The following is a 19,890-nucleotide window of genomic DNA, read 5'->3' as shown; positions in this document are numbered from 1 at the left end:
GAATTAACAGGCTCTCTCTTTCACTCTCCAACAAATCTGCAGGCTGGCTGCTGTTAGGAACACCCTTCTGCACCGATGGGGAGACTGAGGCCAGAGAGGGAAAGGAAGCCACTCTTGACTGGTAAGCAAGCATGTGGCCTGGGGTTTGACTGGGTCGGGACTGGCCTGAGGGACTCCTGAGCTCCAGCTGGAGCCGGGTCCTCCTGCCCGGAGGCCTGGCCTGGCGGTGCTTTGGTGAGAGCTCTGGGGTGTGGGAGTCGGGGGCGGTTGGCAGGGAAGGCCACGACTGGCTTAGCTTCTGGCATTGGGACCCCAGGGAAAGCTCCAGGGCCAGAGGAGGAGAGCACCCGCCGCCCTCATCAAGCCAATCGCCTCTGGGTCCAACCCACGGGGACACGGGCCAAGAAGCCTTCACGGGACCACAGCCCCGTCCCCACCCGGCTCCCTCTCCAGCGGCCCGGAATCATGGCGTGGATCTTCACTGACACAGAGGGGTCTCCACTCAGGGAAAGTTTGGGCAAAAGGAAGGATCCTTTCCTTGGGGGCTTCTTCCAACAGAGACCCTTGAGGTGATGATATTCTTAGCCCAGAACAGGCCAACGTGTCCACACTGCAGCCGCACGAGCCTGCCCTCTGCGGCCCTGCTGCCCCCACTTCAACCCCTCTCAGCTCCCCCACACCAGTGGGAGCCAGGCCTGCCTCATTCTGGGGGCTCAGCACACATCAGCCCTGCCCTCGCCAAACCCTTGCAGGAGAAAGGGAAAGGGAGGCACAGGCCTGGGGAGGACCCTGCAGGGGCCCGGGGCCCAGCTGTGGCGGCTGTCGGGCACACTTGGGCCAGGTCACAGCCTGAGGAACACGCAGGGGTCTGCAAGGAGGCTGCTTCTGTCCTCTCTGTCCTCCTTCATCAGCCTCTGGGGAGCCCCCCGCAGGTCACGGGGTGCTGGGTGGGGGTCGGGGGCAACACGAGGGGCCGTGCGCACCACACCAGGCAGGGCCTCTCAACACACGTCTGCACACGGCACCGCTCCAGGAGGCTGAGATGAGTGTAGTGTGGTCTAGTCTCATGGCCTACACCTCCAGACGCTCTGTGTTGAAAATAACATGAAAATTCTCCTCGTTTCACCATTTAAAATATATTTGACATCGATTTGACCTTTGCAGGGGCCTCCTTCCCACAAGGTCCCCAGCCCCCACTGGGACCCTCTGGGGGCAGGGACTGAGCGGCACAGCACCAGCAGGTATGGCAGGCAGGGGTGCCGTGTTCTGAGAAACACACCTGGGCCTGAGCGGACACGAGCGGCCCACAGACACACACGCCACCCTCGGCGGACAGGCGCAGCTCTGCGGCCGGAGCCTGGCGCATGCATGTATGTGTGTTTGTGGACAGATGCACACAGGCCTCCTAACATGCAGTCATGTGCAGATGCTCACCTTTGGAGGTGGCAGACTCACATACCTGTGTGGCTGTCACCTTGTGCCAACATGCACAGAAGCCTCACCCTGTCACCCGTGCCCCTTACCTGCCCATGTGGACAGAGTCGGGGCAGAGGGCTGGTGGGACCACAGCTGAGGTCTGTCAGTGCTGTGTGCCCAGCCCCGCAGCCTGGAAACACAGTAACCAACAAACACACAAACAGACCCATGAGCCACACGGAGTATCATACACAGACGCCACCTGCCCGGGTTCACACACATGTGGAGATGGTCGTGGGCACACATCTGCAGGACACTCCTATGCACAGACTCAAGCACTTCCAGGAAAAGCCGTCACTGGACACACTTCACTGGCACATGGACGAGATGACTCAATATGGGAATTCACGCCTCGGCTCTCACACACTTGGCTCCAGGTCCCTCCCCACATAAGCAGCTTGCTTTCTCCGGGCAGAGGGCGCCTCGGGCAGCTCCAGGCCCCGCACCACCAGGCCCAGGCTGCCAGGAAGCTTCCTGGAAATACCACTGCCAGGGGCTGGGGGCAGAGCAAGTTTGTACCCCCACCTGTACAGCACATAGGCCACATATGACCTACACCTGTGTGCCCACAGACTCCCACACAACACACGTGCTCCGCACACACACAGCACATGGCACACTCAGTGAGTTCACAACTCCATACCCCACACACAGGCACACACGACCCAGGGGCCACCTGATCCTGCCTCTGCACACACAGCTGCTCCATCTGCCCTCCTGCTTCAAGGGCACTAAAGAGGGAGACTATTTTGGTCTTTAGCACAAGCAATAAATAAATAAATAAATAAACACAGAGGAGGCAAAAAGCAGATAGTGGAGTTTGAAAACACAGCATCTGCCTTTGGTGAGAGATGAAAGGCAGCTCGGAGTGGCCCTCCTGCAGAGTCTGTGGCCTGAGCCATCCAGTGTGAGCCTGGGAGGTGGGCAGGCCTGAGAGGAGGTGCCCCAGGCCACTCGAGACAGCTGGGGCCTGGGTGCGGTGAGTGGAGGGCTGGCCCGGCAGGCCTGTGTGCCAGCCCCAAACAACCAGGGCCATCTGCTACCCTCATGGCTCCCACGGGGACTCCACACCCCACCCCCCTGACTAAGGCTGAAGAAGCCCGGGGCTCAGGGCTGGGAAGGAGAGAGGCCCATCCAGTAGATCTTGAGCGAACGAGCAGCCTCCACCTGCTTGGGATTGACCCTTTTGACTGTTCCTGACTGAAAGTTAGGGTGCGGTGAGGCCAGGGCAGGGCTGTCTGGCTGGGAATGGACAGTCGGTGCTGGGACCCGCATGGCCCCTGACCTTGGGGCAAGCCTCCAGCTGCCTTGGGGTTGGAGGAGGGGAGGGGCTGGAGTCCTAGCACCTCCTGGTCGTGAGTTGTCCCACAGCACCTGGGCAGGTGGGCTGGGGAGATGCCAGCTCTCTAATGACTGAACAGCCCAGTCATATGTGAGCACAGTGCTCTCAGCAGTCCCAGGAAAGGCCCAGGCTCCATCCTGAGGCCTGGCCCCTGCCAGCTGCTTTCTCCATCAAGAACAAGCCTGTGCTGGGCAGCTCTTGGGCTGGCAGAGCCAAAAGCCAGTGACAAACAAGGAACCCAAGCCTCTACCCGACCCAGAGGTGTGTGCTGATAAGCTCACCTTTCCTAGGACACTCTTGTGTGTTCAGCATCAGGGCATAGCCCAGCTGGGCCCCGCCCGGGCACACCTGCACTGCTCGCCTTGGGAGGGTGGGGTGCCAGGTCAGCCCAACCTCTGCAGACAGAGGAATATGGTGGAGTTGGGGGCTGCGGAGAGGACACGTGGGTCCAATAAAAACAGTGACAACTGGAGCCAAACTCCCAGGGTCTCTAAGGCACGACTCATGCTGGGGCCCCGTAGGGATGGGGCTGAAACACTTCCTTGGAGTTGGGGAGCCCAGCTCTCCTTCCCATGGAGCCATCCACCCCCACAGTTCAGGGGAAGGGGTAGAGGCCTCTGGGCAGAAAAGGAGAGAGAAGCAAACAGGAGAACCCGGCAGGTCAGGGTTGGGGGCGGTAGGCGGCAGGTCCCACCCCGGCCCTGAGATATGCCTCGCAGGAGGTACAGAGTCAAACCTGAAAGCTTTTCCCAGACTCTTCCTGGCCCTTACCCCCAGCCCAGTAACACTGGAAAGCTTCCATTAGGATCATTAACATGGTCTCGGTATTGCCATCACAAATGAAATCCAATTCACTTTGTGAGCACAAAGAATGGGGGTGAGCCCCACGCCTACCCTGCAGGCGGCACCATCAGGCACATGCGCCGTCTTCACGGAAGAGAGGCCTGCCCAGCATCGGGAACTTGCTGGAAACTCCACTCAGCTACTTGCATCCTAGCAGACTAACAGGATTCTAACTGTCCTTTCTCCCCCCAACAAATTATAAAAATCAATCACATGTTAATTTTCTTTTTTTTTTTGTAAACAGTCTTACTCAAACTAAGATTGAGAAAGCCGAAACTGGTGTTTCTCCCCAAGGTAAAAACCAGTGAGGCACCCTACTGCCTGCTGGCCTTCGCCCTCAGAGGTCAGGTGGCTGGTCAGCCGTCTCTGGACAGGCTGCAGCTCCCTCCTCAGGCAGAAGGCCCTGGCTCCTGCAGCCCAGTGCCCGGAGGCCACCTCCCCACCCCTGGGCCTTCCCCAGCTCTGGAGGCAGCACAAGCCACCCACTCTCCCGCCAACATTCCCAGGCGTTGTAAAGAAACATAAAACATCTAAAACGCTACTGAGTCTGCAACCAGGGCCCAAGCTCATCCTGCTCAGGCCCAGAGCCCTCGAGGGGCTCAGGCCTCTCCTTGGCGGGGCAGATGCTGCACCTCGGCCGACCGACGGCAGCTCAGATCTCAGACTCCCGTCTGTAAGGCCGCTGCTCAAGGGCTGTGCCGGCCTGCGGCCTGTCAAAGTCGCGCCTGGCCTGGGGGCCGAGGCTGTCTTGCTCTCCGTCCACCTCGTCCTCCTCGTCGCGGCTCAGGAAGGCCAGCTCATTCTCGTAGCAGAAGGAGTTGGTGCTTGGCAGCAAGAACTTGTTCTCCACTAGGTCCTTGGCACTGCAGCGGGGTGTGGATGGCACCTCGTACGTCTTGTGGAAATGCGAGTAGTCGATCTTGTACTGGTTTTTCTCCTCAAAGAGGACAGGCTCAAAGCGGTGGCCCCACAGGATCTCGTTGGCCAGGTAGGAGCTGCGGGCCTGCGTGGTCATGGCCGTGGCCTCCACCATGCCCTCCAGGATGACAACGATCTCGAAGTCATCCGTTTCCAGGTCCTGCCGGCTGATGCCAAACAGAGGGCTGGCCTCGTCGATCTCGTGCAGGATGGTGATGGGAGACACCAGGAAGATGCGGTCCAGGCCCTTGTCAAAGCCTACATCAATGTCGATCTGGTCCAGCGGGATGTACTCGCCCTCCTCCGTGACCCGGGGCTTGATGAGCTGGGCCCGCACGTGGGCCTCCACAATATGGCTCTTGCGTAGGTTGCCCACGCGCCACATGAGGCAGAGCTTGCCGTCACGCAGCGCCACCACCGCATTGTGGCTGAATAGCAGCGTCTGTGCACGCTTCTTGGGCCGCGCCATCTTGGCCATGATGGCGCCAATCATGAAGGAGTCGATGATGCAGCCCACGATGGACTGCGCCACCACCATGAACACCGCCACCGGGCACTCCTCGGTCACGCAGCGCAGCCCGTAGCCAATGGTGGTCTGCGTCTCAATGGAGAAGAGGAAGGCCGCCATGAAGCCATGCACCTGCAGCACGCACGGCGTGCGGCCATGGGCTTCAGCAGGCTCCAGGTCCCCATGGGCCACAGCAATGACCCAGAAGATGACCCCGAACAGCAACCAGGAGGCGAGGAAGGCCAGCGAGAAGATGAGCAGCATGTAGCGCCAGCGGATGTCCACGCACGTGGTGAACATGTCCGCCAGGTAGCGCTGCGACTTCTCATCCATGTTGGCGAACTCGATGTTGCACTGGCCATTCTTCTTGACGAAGCGATTCCGGCACCTGCGCCGCGTGTGCACCTTGCCATTGCCGAAGCCGTTGGCGCCCGACATGGTGACCAAGTGCAGCCCGTCCTCCTCTGAAGACACGATGCTGTAGGGGTTTGTGCGGCCGGACGCAGTCATCCAGGAGGTGGGGGCAGCAGACCCCGCTTGACCCCAGACTGGCTCAGGATTGAGCAGCTCCTGCAACAGAAGGATGGCAGGGCTGATGGCGGTGCTGGCGCAGTAGCTGCCCCCCAACCTCCACGCCTCCATCCCAGCCCAGCCATGGTTGCGGAGACCCAGACTCACCCACAACCAGTTCTTGGTCCTCCCTCCCATCTCAGCCAGCTCCCCGCCTGCCTCCAAACTCCCAGCTGCTCCAGACAAGAGCCCTGGGTTCTTCCTCAGTCCCCCTTTTTCCCACCAAGGGCTCTGCTTTCCAATATATTCAGGATTCAGGATCCGGCTCCTTCTTCTACCCTCCTGGCCTGAGTCCTTGAAATCACCCATGAAGACCAGCATGAAAGCCACCATGCTGGCCTTCCTGCTTGGTGCCAGTGCCCACGGCAGCCACCAGGAGTCAGTCCATCTCGTCTCCAGCCTTCCCTTGCTCGCCCCTGGGTCCACCTGGACACCCTCCTCTAAGCCCTGGCTTTGATGCCTCGGGGGCATCTCCCAGGGCCTCCCTGCACCTGAGAAAACTGTACACCCCCCAGAACCCCACTCGAATCCCACACATCCCTCCCTGACCCCATAACACCAGTGACCACAACAACAGCTTGCTCGGGGCTGCACAAGCCATCCCACCACAAGAGCACCAGCTCCCTGAGTACAGGGGTTTGCTGTTTGTTCACAGCAGTTTCACTCTTGGGGCCTGGACCTGGGCCTGATGGACACCCAAAGCTGGACCCACCACCCTCCTGACACTCCCACTCTCCCCCAGGTGCCTATTCTCACTGCCCATAAGCTAGGCCTGTGGCCTCCCCATCACCAAAGGTGGCTAGAAGGGGGCCCATGAGTCAGCCTCCAGAGGGGTCACTGACTGCTGACCTCAGCCTGGGGGCCTCCGCCACCCCTGCCTTCCTCAGCTCTAAATAAGAGCCCTCGTCCTCAGCCCACTTGGCACAGCACCTGGTTGGCACACACACTCACACACTGGGTGGTCGGTCCCAAGCCACACCCCCAGCACTGTTCCCACGGCCAGACAAATCCCATTCTAACTGCTGGGGGCAAGCATCCAGGCCCCGGATGCACAGGAAGCCACCCCTCCCCATGGCCCTGCTGGTTCTGGGGCAGCATCTGTAGACGGGAGATCCCAACTCCACTTGGGCCCATGGGTGGGCACGGAGGCCATGTGGCTTTCTGTGTCAGGCACCAAGCGGGAATGGTGTGGCAGGGCACTGATGGGCCCCACGCCTCTCCAACTCCAAACCAGTCGCACCATGAGGTCAGAGCCAGGTGAGCCTGGGAGCACTTGAATGCACTGAGATGCTGAGGCCCCAGAGAAGGTCCCAGGGCAGCCAGACCAGTAGAAAGGGAATGGAGGTGACAGCCAGGAGGTGGCTAAGTTGGGATCAGCCCTGGTCTGTGGGACGGGGTACAGCCAGAGCCGCAGAGAGGGCACCACCTCTGACCTCTGCTCCAAACACCTGGGAGAAGGTGAAGGTGGATCCCACTCAACCAGCCAGGCTGCAGACCCCTCCCAGGAGCCATCCAGTTGCCAGTGTCACTGGATCCCCAGGTCTGGCAAGTACACAATCCTCCCAGCTCATCCGTCCACAAGGAGAGCAGGCCAGACCCGTCAGCAAACACTCCTGGGTCACTCCTCAGCAGCCCAAGGAGGTAACTACTGTGGCTGTTTCTACTCTCTGGATGGAGTTCCAGAGAGGTCAAATGATTTTCCCAAAATCACATAACTAGTAAGCAGGAGAGCTGAACTCAGAACTACTTCTGTCTGACACAGTGTCTCCCACCGTGGGGACCCCAGGCTCTGCGGCAGCTCTCCTCACACTGCGATTCTCCCCTACAGCTGCTGCAGCTGACTACCTCACCCTGGGTCTGAAGAGCTGAGGCCTGAGGCTATAATGGTGGGCACTGCTTCTGCCTGAGCCAGGAGGCAAGGAGCCAGCGGTGGGGGTACCCCAGGGACCATGCCTGGAAGACAGCCCAGCCCAAGATTCCTGGGCCTTCCAAGCAGAGGTGACCAGGATGGGGCACTCAGAAGCCTGCAGCATGCCACCGGATTGCAAGGGGCAGGTCTGTGTGGCCGGGAGAACTTGCGGGATGTCCAGCAGGTCACGGCTGCTCCAGGTAAGGCTCTGAGCAGCTTGAGGCCTGTAACGGGGACAGAATCAAAAGAATCAAAGGCCAGGAGAGCCCAGACTGGCACGACTGTTCCCAGCAGCTGGGCAGCCTCACATGGAGGCTGTGACTGGGCCAGCTCCCAGTCAGGTGGCGGGTATCACAATGACCACTGGCATCTCTGCCTGGGCTGGGTGCCTATGCCCCACCCAGACCTATTTTATTGATGTTTCTCCTAAAACCATAGAGAAAATCCACAGGCCACATTCACAGCCCACTCCCCCACTATTCAGAGCTGGAAACTGGTACTTGGAGCAAAGTCACCCAAGCAAAGACCCCTGGAAACTAAGGAGCAGAGACAGAGCAGACAGCTCTGTGTGCACATGTGTGTATGTGTGTGTGTGCATGAGATGCCAGGGGTGTGGGGAGTCCTCACAGGCACTTGGTAAACACACCACCACCAAGAAAGGCTGAGAAAAAGACCCACAGTAGGAGCCCTGGCACCACAAACTTGCCAAACATGCAGGGACCCTCCATACACAGAAGGCAAGGTTGCAGGGCTCTGTGGTCTTTAAGGACTCAGTTTAAGAAATGTGGGGGACATCCCTGGTGGTCTAGTGGTTAGGATTCTGCACTTCCACTGCAGGGGACCTAAGTTGGATCCCATCTCTAATCTGGGAACAAACATCCCAAAAGTTGCAGGGCATGGCCAAAAAAAAAAAAAAGAAAGAAAAGTGGGACAACATCCTCAACCAGGGATGTACAGGTCTATCTAGCTCCTGCTCAGCGGGTACATACAGTTAGATTAGACAGACAGGAAGCTAGATTCGCTTTGCTGGAAGAGGCCTTAGCAAGCAAGGAGGCTAGCTCTCCATTTTATAAATGGGAAAACTGAGGCTGAGACTTGTTCCAGGTCACAAAACACGTCATGGGCCAGGAGGAGATACATGATAAAGACAATAGTTAACACCACAGCAGTGGAAGCCCAGGTTGACTGGCAGGGGTCCCAGATGTTGCTAGGAGGGGAAGGGGAGACAGGCACTGGGATCTCCCACCTGAGCCAGGACAGGTAACTACAGCAGCAGAGGTGGAGTGTGAGGCACCCTCAGTGGGCTGGACCCAGAGAGCCCCAAGGGGTGGCAAACCTGTCCTGATCCCAGCGTCTCCAGAGCCGGCATGCCCGCCAGCCACAGCACCCACGCACAGAGGCTCTGGCACCCAGCAGACTCAGTGCCCCAGCAGGGACTGGGCTGGGAGCTTTTAGGCAGGCAGCTAACGCATGACTACCGGTGGGGCCAAGTCATCAGGAGGTGCCTCCGGATGGAGAGGGCCACCCTCTGCCAGGTCCCCTGAGGCTCTGGGCCTCAGGTTTCTGCAGCATCCGAGAGGGGACCAGGGCAAAGCCAAGAAAGCACTGACTAGTTGGGTCGATAGAGGGGCCACTGAGGAGGCGCTCAATGTCCCCCTCCCTGGGAGGATTCCCAGGTGGCAGGACCCCTGCATAGGTGTGAACAGAGTGATCAGTATTTGTCAGGCACTTACTACCTTCCAGGCACTAAGAGCTCAAATAGCCCATGTAATCCCTTCTTATGACTTTCTGGGTGAGGAAACTGAAGCTCAGAAAGCTTGAGTCACCTACCCAGGGTCATACAGCCTTTCATAAGTGAGCACCTAGTGTGGGAGGTTGAAGAGAACTCAACTTCCCATCTCCTTATCTCCTCCAAGCCCCAAGGCCAGATTGTGGACATGACACTGTATTCCTAGCCTCAGTCCTCAGGGTTCCTGCAATGCCAGGTGGTGATGAGACACAAATAGCCCCTCTCTCAGCACACAAAAGCAGAGGCAAGACCCTTGCAAGCGCCCCTGATCTATGGCCATTCAGGCCCCGCTTGGAACATCCAGGGAAGGGGCACTCACCACCTCATGGTCAACTGGAAGAATCCTTACAAAGCACTTGTCTCAGGGAAAGCTAGCATGTAACCTACAAACACCTCCTTCCTGGTCCCTGCCCAAGGCAGACATCATTAATCCATCACAGAGCACTTTATCACTACAGCCTGTGGTGGCCACGCCCTCTTTTCTAATCCAGACATTATCTATCAGACTCAGCACAAGGGCTTGAAAAATGTAACCCGTCATCTGCCGGTGGGGAGACGGAGGCTCTGAGAAGGGTGCCTCACCCAGTCACACAGGGAGCAAGGGGTCTGGGCCACACTTGGAGGGTGCACCACAGGGAGAAAGGGCAGCTCAGGGTGCAAAGGCAGGAGAGGGGCATCCCTGGCATGGGGAGGGCAGGCTGGCACCTCAGGGTCCAGTAAGCAGGCTAAGGCTGGTTGGGGAGAGCCCAACACCTCTGCCCTCACAGTCTGCAGTGATGATGGCCATCTCCTGTGCCTGCCCACCTTTCCCAGACACAGTCCTTCCCCTTCCCCAGATGTCACCCACAGGCTGCAAACATTTGGAGTCAACACTGTGCAGGCCCTCAGGGTGGGGCCCCGTGTGAGGCCTGAGGAGAGCTGTGTGCTGGTGATGGGCCTGGCCGACGCTCAGCTGTCCCTGGGCCCTCCCCACTTCCAGGCCCACCTGCCCAGTTTCCAGCCACCAACACCAGTCTTTCCTGGTGCAGTGGCAGGCCAGGGAGCAGCTCCCCACTACAAAGAGCACACTTGGGGAACCTGCTCTACCAAGCTCGCAGGGCCCCTCAGGCCTGGGCCTTCCTCAGGCCTCTGGGCTGCTCCGCAGCAGGGACTCCCAACCCTGAGCCCACGCCCTCTACGTCCTCCCAGCACCGCAGAGCCAACAGGCTCCTCCTCCTCTCCAAAGCTGACCCCCTTCCCCCTACCTCCCCCCTCAGTCTCCTTCTTTCCTCACACCCCCCGCACCCTGTGAGGTCACTGGGCAGCCCAACCATTTCCCCAGTCACCCCAGTCAACAAGCCTGGCCTCCTCCCTCCTCTTCAGCCCCCAAATCCACTCCCTCCCCAGGTCCTGTGCATTTTATCTCCTGAATGATCAAAGCCATCCTCCCCCTCCTTGCCCACAGACCCCTCCTGTCCAGGCATTGCTATCTGGACACTGCAACAGGCTCCTTATGGATGTTCCTGTGGTGACCCTCGCCCCACGTGGTCCAGTCTCCAAATCACAGCTAATGGGAATGCTGGAAATCCATCGGTTAGGAATCAGTGGAAGCCCACCACTTCCCTGAGGCCCTTTTAGATTCTCTGGCCCTGGGCTTCTTCTGTCAGGACCAGAAGGTGCTTTTCCACCTTGTGTGAGAGTTGGTTTTGCCTTGGCCCCATCTCTGGCCAATCTCAGAAGTCCAGAGAGATTGAGGAAGGCCTGGAACAGAGCGGGCACCCAGTAAATGTTTGCTGCTCAGACAGGACAAAGGAATAAGCTGCTGAACAGAGGCATGGATGAATCAATGAATGAGGAGACCGTTGCATGTACCGATGGGTGGTCAAGCGTGTAGATGGATAAACGGGGCTGACATGTGGATGGATGGATGGAGGATGACTAGAGGGGTGGGTCAGTTAGGTGGGTGAGAAAGGTCTGGATGAGTTGGGTGGATGGATGTTTGAGTGCATTAGTGGATGGACGGATGGACTGAGCAGATGGATGGACAGATGGACAGAGTGGGTGAATGGATGTTTGAGTGGATGGATGAATGAGTGGAAGGACAGATGGACAGATGAATCTATGGATGGGTGGGTGGGTGGGTGGATGGATGGATGAATGGGTGACTGGATAGCTGGCAGGGGAGGTGAATGGATGGAAGGATGGCTGGATGGGTTGGGTAGGTGGATGAAGAGTTAGATGGATGGATGATGGATAGAGGGTGGACGAGAGGTCACATAACTGGGTGGATGGGCAGGTGGGTAAAGAGATGAGTGTCTGGATGGAAGGATGACTGGGTAGACAGGTGGACACCCGTGCCCCAATCTTACCTCTGGAGCCCTATCTTCTAAGTAACGGTGCTCACCAAGCAAGTGACCGTCTTCAAGGCTGCATTAGCTGTGGCTGCCATTGCCCCACCGGCTGGAGAGGCCTCAGCGGCTGGAAGACCCTGAAGGTGACAGAGCACAGTTACCATTCTCCTTGCTGGGGGGAGCTCAACAGTCATCAACTCCCACACAAACCCCCATTTCTGTTTGCTTTCCCAGGATCCCGTGGAAGGTGGAGGACCCTGTGAGTCTGTTCATAACAACCCTTCAGAACCAGAGAAAGGCAGTCCGATGCGGGCCCCCAGAGAAGGTGACTGCTGACAGTTACTGAATGCCCATTGCATGCCAGCCACTTGGTAGGCGCTTCACAGACACCAACTCAGGCAAGCCTCACGACGTTGGAACCCTATGAAGTCGGAGCCGCTGCTGCTCCTGCTGCAGAGACGGGGCACCTCCTCAGGTCAGAGGCCCTCAGGGTGTGGCTTGCGCACCTGGCTAGCTGCAGAGCCTTCAGCACACCAACCACAGGCCCCGCTGTGAGCGGACAGCCCCTGCCTTCCTCTGCAGCACACCATGAGGTCTGGGCAGGGGGCAGGGGGAAGGGGGCATTGGGGAGTCTTTGGAGGCGAGTCCACCTGAGATGTCCTCTGGCCACAGTGCCCATGCAGGCCACTCTCTCGCAGCTACCATTGGCGGGCATCCACAGTCACGCTGGATCTTCCAGCTGGGATTAAGGGAACTGGTGGTGAGTCAGCCCCGTATCACAAGCCTTCTCAGGCAACGCCAGTGGTGGGTTTAGAAGCATACAAACCCAGTTTCAGTTGCAACTCTGCCTCTCACCAGCTGTATGACCTTGGCTGAGTCACTTCCTGGCTCGGGGCACCTGCTCATGCTTTTAGGAGGTGGCCTGGCTGGTCTCCCTTCACTCCAGGCTCACCTCAAGACATCCAGCCCTCAGCCCCCTGCTTCCCCATCCCTCATGGTTCCCAAAGCAGCAGCCAGGGGCCTTGCCATTGGCCCCTCTAAGAACGATGGAGGCTCGACCCCAGACTCCCAACAGGCAGCTGGACTTTTGAGAGAGGACTAGTTCCGGGGCCTCTGACCTCTTGTCCTTCTCCTGGAGTGGACACCCAATGTGTGTGGCCCTGGGTGCTGGGTTCCTTGCCTCACTGATACTCCAACCTTCACAGCCCACCCTGAGGGATAGATGGGAAAACTGAGGCTGAGCAGGGCGAGGTCACCGAGAGCTGGAACTCTGAGCAGGGGAGATGACATCTGGCCATGGGGAAGGGCAGACGGAGGAGCGCCTGCCTCCCACTTGCTGGGGTCATTCGGCCTGCCTTCCCCGGGCTCTCAGCCTCTGCCTCCCTGCTCCCTAAAACGGGCTTTCTCCTGTGAGGGAAGCAAACCAGCTCCAGAAGGAGGAGACAGAGCCTTTGAGCAGAGCAGGGACTTGCCCCGGCTCACAAAGACACACGGTGAGTGGCAGCTCAGGGACAAGAGCCCAGCGCTCCATCTTCCCCTGCAGTGGCCACGGCCCATGAGACAGATGTGACCCCCAACCGTCGGAGGTTCACTAAACATATTCCTGAGGGGGGGTCCACAGTCCTGAACAGGGAAGGTCAGAGCAGGGGCAGGGTCTTCAGCTGACAGGGATGACCTGACCTGACAGCGAGACTGTCCCTCAGCCTCCCAGCAAGGGAGGGGAGCCCTCTGCTTTCCCCCCAGGACCATCCTGTCAGTCAGGGGCAGGACCCTTCCCCTTGCTGCTCAGCCTTGCTCCAATGCCATGGGGGAAGTGCACTGGGCACCAGCTGGGCACCACACGGCTCCACCACCACAGTCACCGTCCTCACCAACGACAGCCTCCCCTGGAGGGTGGGGCTCGGGGACCAGCGAGCCTCAGCCCTGCATTCGAGGCCTGATCACCCCCTAGCTCCCAGTGGGAACTTCCCTGGGCCTCAGGCTTCTCATCTGCAAAATGGGGAGGCTACAAAGAGGGTGTCCAGCACAGCAGACGCCCAGTAAATGCCGGCCATCCCAGGGTTCTAAGAGGACGACACCTCCTGTGTGGCCCGGTCTGTTGCTCTCAGGACGCACCCAACAGGCACTGAAGCAGGAGAGCCCTGAGCTCTGCAGGGGTTGGGTCTGGCCGCCCTGCCCCCACCCCCCAGCTCTGTGCCCAGGGTGTCATCTCTGGCAAGGGTGCCAGTAAGTGCCGGCTACAGGAACCACAGCGACCACAACCCCTCAGGCCCCTCAGATACCACGGCCTGGAGACAGGGGCTGGATGCACTGACCACAAGGCTAGGCTGAACCAAGCAGCCAGGAGGGATAAATGTCCACTCTCTGAGCCCTGAGGTGAAGCCAGGGCAGGAAGTTCTGGCCCCCAGTGTGGAAGACAGGTCACGCCAGGCACCAGGAAATACTTCCGAGGGTATTTTTATCTTGAGAACATCCTTCCACGAGGAGTAGGAGCAGAAGGGAGACAGGGTGTCCTTGGCCCCGGGCCCCTGGAAGCAGCAGAGGACCAAGACTCCTTGTGCCCTTTGCTAGAGTGGCCATTACAGACACTGCCCCATCCCTGGGCCTCCTTGGGTCCCGGGACCAAGTGGGGCCTGGGGGATCTTGGGATTACTCATGGGGCCCCCAGCTCTGCTCAAACTCACTGTGTGACCTAGGGCAGGCCCCCATCCCTCTCTGGACCTCCCTCTGGGAGGCAAACTTTCCTGAGCGCTCGCTCACTGCTGGACTCAGCTGGGCACCAGGGGCTCTGTGGTGGACCGGCAGGGTTTGTCTACAAGGGGCACTTCATCAAGCAGGAAGACAGCGAGCTAGGTAGCAGCCACAACAGGCAGGATCAGAGACATGGTCAGAGCCTTTGGAGGCCATGGGAGGAATATGACCCAGTCAGGGGCAGGGGACTCCCTGGAGAGGGCCCAGCTCAGACTGACCACACACTGCCAGGAGCACTCGGGGTCCCAGAGAGCAGGGTGCACATTGGCTCTGCTCCTCACACACTAGGCCTTGGGCAAAGCTCGCCCAACTCTGAACTCTGTTCCTACTACATGTGAGGGGGCTGGCCCTTCCAGCACCTGCATTCAGGATCCTAAAGATTTGGGGCTGAGCAGGGTGGAGAAAGAGACCCTAAAAGCAGGGAGACGAGGCGCTGAGTGCCTGTGCACTTCACACCGATGTGTAGAAGCAGAGGTGCCGAGAGGCCCTGCACGTTATTTTAATGAGTTTGGACTTGGCCCCAAGAGCAATGGGCGCCAGAGAAGAGTTTGAAAGTATAAAACCAGAGGCAGTATGGCTTGCATTCCAATCTTGTCTCTGTCCCTTCCTGGATGGCCTTGAGCAAGTCATAACTCTCTGAGCCCAGTTTTCTCACCAGTGAGATGGGATGAATAACGTTATCTATTTCATGTGGTCATGATGGGTTTCATCAGTTTAGTACATGGAGCTGGAAATACCCTGGTTCCCCCACACCTCCCCACCACCTCATCTCTGAGCCTCTGACTCACCCTGGGAGGGTCACAGGTCCCTTCATGGAGGGCCTGGACTGGACTTCACTCCAAGCAGGAAGGGGAGAGCAGATAGGGCGGGAGGGACCATGCGGTGAGCAAAGGCACCGTGGTGTCCGTTTTCCTTACAGCTGTAATTTATCAATCTTCAACTTAAGTCTCAAACAGTTTCTAAGTGTGCACAGCAGAGCAGAGACCTGAGACAAAGGGGCAAGGAACGCCCTGGGATGTGAAAGGCCACGAAACAAAAGGCTGGAAAATTGGCCACCATAAAAATATTCGTGATGTTGCTTATTAAAATGCATTATAAGCAAAATGGACAGTAAATGATACGTTTGCTATAGAAAGGGCTGATATACTTAGTATATAAAGGGTTCTTATAAATCAACAAGAGAAAAGGACACAGTGGGAGTGTGAACCCCCCATCCTCAGTGGGGGGCGTCTCAGGAGTGTCCACACCCAGAGCCGCAGCCTGGGCTGGGCCCTCACCTCGGAAAACCCTGCTCTGCGTTTCATCTTTCAAATTCCAAGGATGCCTCCTCTAGGAAGCCTTTCAAGATTTCCCTGGGTCCCCTGCTGCTCCCTGCCAGGTCCCGGCAGCACGTTTCTTAGAGCCCTGGAATTGAATGTCTAGCTTCTGCTGAGTGCCCGGCACTGCACCCAGGAACAGTCCAGGTGAGATGGCCCACGTGTCTTTGAGCAAGGAGGAAGTAAGTTGCAGAGAGAAACATTGTGTCCACCAACACCAGGCCCTGAGCAGCAGATCCAAGCCCCGCACCCATGACCTGGCCTCTGTCCCTCTGCATCCAGCCACCTCCTCCCTAAGGAGTCCTCCTGACTGAGGACCACCTTGCTTCACGGCAGGCTGGGCGCAGTGTGAGGCCTTCCAGGCAAAGGTCAGGCAGGACACAGCTTGACTCCTGGCCTCAGTGCCCCGTGGACCTGGACGCTTGCTACAGGAGCAGAGGGACACTTGTTTTCTCAGCTTTCCTCTTCTCCCCGTCCTCATCTTGTAAATATGGCTTTATTTTGGGAACAGAAGATTCACTAGGAAGGCCTGACAGACCTCTGAGGTCCAGGGTTCACCCTGGGATGGGCCGGAAGCTGTGCTCGGAGATCAGGAGGCCGGGAAAATAGGGTGGGCTTCCGGAAGACCCATCATTCCACTCAGGATCTTCTGGAGAGCTGGGCTCCAGGAGCACAAGCGAGGCCTTGGGCTCCGCCTGCTCGACGGACGGGGCATTCACTCCTTCGGCAGACAGCGCCTGGGCCTCCACTGTATGCAGACACGGTGCTCAGGGCCAAGACTGCGTGGGGGCAAGGCAGACAAAAACCATGCTGGGGAAGAAAGAACCGAGTCATACCTGAAGCAAAGTAGGCACAGGAAGACCTCTCTGAGGGGGCGACACGTGACTTGAGACAGCAGCGTTCTTGGAAATATGCGAAAGGACAAAGACCTTGAGGCTGGGATGTTGCTCCATGTGCTCAACGAGCTGGAGGGAGGCAGCGGGGCTAGAGCTGCGTGTGCCGGGGCACCCGAGCCTCCTCTTTCTCATCTGCCAGCAGTAAGAACAATCCACGCCCCAGAAATGGCTTTTGGAGGAAATGCTCCCACATCCTGCCTTGCTCGAGGAGACTGAGGCTCAGGGTGGCAAGGCAGCAAGCTAGAGGGCGTCTGACCCTCTGACCCACACAGCCTCACACTGGCCTCCACCACAGAGGCTTTTCCAACCCTAACAACTGGAACTGTGCACCTACGTGGACACTGTGACACATGTTACTTCCATTCACACTATGGTTCCTTCGGATAGTCACAACAGACTGGGGCTCAGAGAGGGTGAGCACCATGCCCAGGGTCACACAGCTGGTCCACCCAGAGCTGGGCAGGAATCACTGGAGTCCAGATTCAGGGCGACGGAAACCAAGACTCAGGCACTGACCACATGTCTGGCCCAGATGTCTCCAGGAAAAACCACAGTTTTCTCCAAAGGGCTAAGGACTGCCTCCTACAGGAAGCTTTCCCCGGCTGCCTCTCCTTCATGGCAAACCAGTACTGTGGGAGGCCAGGGGCTGCAGAGAGCCCAAGACTAGGGGGCAGGGGCATGGGGTCTGGACCGTATTAGGCCCTGCTGTGCTGCGTGGCCTTGAGCCACTGGCCCTCTCTGAGCCTGTGCCCAGGAAGATGAGGTAGATTGTGGGGGCGGTTTCCCCAAGAGCAGGAAAGGTGGCCCCTGAGAGCCCCAGGAAAAGCTTTCTCCTACCTGGAACTTTTATTTAGCACCAACTGTGTGCACCTTTCAACAATCCTGAGACTCTGCCCCAAGAGGAAGCAACAGGGTCAGAGATAGAATACAGTGCCCCAAGGCTACAGGCTAGTCAGTGCCATCCTCAGGCCGGACATCCTGGAGAGGCCGTGTGTACCCAGGGGCTGGGGCCCATGACCAGAAGCCAAGGGATGCGGAGGCTGCTCCCGCCTTCATCTGCACCGTCAGTGCTGCCAGCGGCCGGGGCTGGGGAGTCCTCCTGCACGCGGTCCCGGCCTCGCTGGCTCCGGCCTGCCCTCCTCTACATCTGAGCTACGTGTTTCTATGACTAATCTCTGTCTCATTTCCAGATCTGTGAAAGGGACCCAGTCCTACTGCCTGCCTGGTAGTCTACGCACAGTGCCCAGACCCCAGTCCAGCACACCAAGGTATGCACACACATGTGCATACATCCTGCGTGGACAGACGGCCTGGGGTGTGGTGTGTGTGACTCCAGGAGCGTCAGAGTGTGCACGCACGTGGCCCAAGTCTGTTTCCCCAGAAACAGATCTAGAGTGGAGGGTTTGGGAGCAGGCAGTTTACTTGGGAGGTGACCAGAGAAGGACAGCAGCTGGAAGCAGGTGCTCTGGGAGCTGGAGGCTGCAGTGGCCGGGAGACAGGGTGCTGTGGTTCATCACACAGCTGCGTGGCCAGAGGTGGCGCTCATGCAGAGACCAGGGCATGAGGAACAAAGCTCACACACTGACCAGTGCGTGTCTACACACCCCTGCTCCTCTGGGAACATCAGCAAAGGGGCCTGGGCTGTGTCCTCACGAGGGCACATCTGTGCCTCCATCACATCAGGGCTGGACACCATGGGGTGAGTCTCCAAGTGTCTGTTCTTGCACGCGTGTATCTGTATGTGTGAGCTGTGTGTACACACGTGTGTAGGCGGTGTGACATAGCCATGCACACATGTTCAGGCTACATGCATGTGCATGCACTGAAGTCCCTCACCTGACCCTGGGTGCAGCTGTGGGGTGAAGGATATGGCTGTCCTGGTCACCCTGGTAATGGGGCAGGAGCTGGCTAAGCTGGGGCGCCTTGGTTCAAAAGAAGAGAAAAAAAAAATCAAACCACTGAACACAAAGAGGAGCAGGAGGGCTGAGAGGGCCAGGCTTGGCCCAGGCTCCAGTCGCAGCCTGGCCTGTCTGTCCTTGAGCCAGTGAGGGCTGCCAGAGCCAGGACACGAGTGCTCGACCCAGTGGGCAGACAGTCCGTGGTGTGGGGTCCCTTCGGAGACCGGGGAGTCCACCTGGGAAGGCAGCAGGCAGGGACGGGGACTGGGTGGGGCCGCCCTGCAGGTTCACCAGGCCCCAGAAGAGGGCGCTCCAGACGCCAGGCACATCAGGGCCGCTGGGCCAAGCCGCACGCGTCACCCTCTCCCGCCTGTTGAGGCGCTAACTGCACCGCCGCCTTGAGGCCGGGGCACTAACCCGGGTCGTGTGATGATTTATTCACGAGCTCCCGTCCCTTTCCCGTCCCCACGACCAGCTCGTCAGCCTCGCTGCCCTGCCGGCTGGGGAGGGAGGCGGATCCTTGCTCGCAAACATTGCCCGCTATTTATATCTCATCAGACGGAACCAGCCGGGCGCCGCTCCCCGCAGGCAGCCACCCGGCAGCGTCAGGCAGAGTCGAGGTGTGCACACTCTGCTCAGGAGCCTGGGCCAGACCTCCGCTCACAGCTACAGGGGCTTTGCCCTGCCTGCTCACTGCGTCCTGAGAAAGCCCTTTGAGGTAGGGTCTGCTGCTGTCCCCAGCGGGCAGATAAGGAAGCTGAGAGCTAAAGTGGCTTCTCCAAGGCCGAGAGCTCTAAGACCGAGAGCTGGGGACGAACCCCCTGCCAGGCCGCCCCCAAACCTGGGCCTTCGCTGCACAGCACAGACCTCCCCAGTTGAGTCCCAGAGGCGGGAGACTCATTACGATTCCTGTTTTACAGAAGAGGAAACTAAGGCTCAGAGAGGTGAAGGGACTTGCCCATGGTCATGCAGCCAGGAAGGAAAGCCAGACATATGACCCTGCCTGGTAATGTGCCCCAGGCAATGCCCTGGTGACCCTCCGGTGCATGCAGGGAGCAACCTCCAGGGGGAGAGAATGGCTCAGCATAGCCAGTCCCCACTGCTACCTGAAGCAGAAGCCATGTGGGGGCCCTTCACCTTGCGAGGTGGCCCTGCCTCAACACCCAGCCCACCTTCCAAACAGCTGTGGAGGCCAGCTTGCCGGGCTCTGGTGCCTCCAAGGGCCCAGCTGTCAGCACAGGGACAGTGTGAAGAGGCTTGGCATCCTACTGCTAACCTCTGACCATCACCCTCACAGACAAGGGGCCCCTCACTAGGCCACAGCGGCACTGGATGGGGGATTCC

At 58.7% G+C, this 19,890-nt stretch overlaps 1 protein-coding gene across 2 annotated transcripts in view; it reads right to left on the bottom strand.

Moving 5' to 3' along the window:
* Positions 1-1,117: 1,117 nt before the first annotated feature.
* The window catches only part of KCNJ12 (potassium inwardly rectifying channel subfamily J member 12), a 37,794-nt gene continuing 19,021 nt past the window's right edge, over positions 1,118-19,890 (bottom strand). Inside the window, exons 2-4 of one of the 2 annotated variants that reach the window (XM_005220595.5) lie at positions 18,485-18,570; positions 11,704-11,822; positions 1,118-5,657 (exon numbers count right to left, since the gene is read on the bottom strand). In XM_005220595.5, the coding sequence (XP_005220652.2) occupies positions 4,314-5,597 (1,284 nt within the window). In that variant the 5' untranslated portion in view covers positions 5,598-5,657; positions 11,704-11,822; positions 18,485-18,570 and the 3' untranslated portion in view covers positions 1,118-4,313. 2 annotated transcript variants of the gene reach the window in all.

This window comes from Bos taurus, chromosome 19 (genome assembly GCF_002263795.3).
Source record: "Bos taurus isolate L1 Dominette 01449 registration number 42190680 breed Hereford chromosome 19, ARS-UCD2.0, whole genome shotgun sequence".
Lineage (NCBI taxonomy): Eukaryota > Metazoa > Chordata > Mammalia > Artiodactyla > Bovidae > Bos > Bos taurus.
The sequence above is the reverse complement of the archived record's forward strand: the minus strand, read 5'-3'. Positions and strand labels throughout refer to the sequence as shown.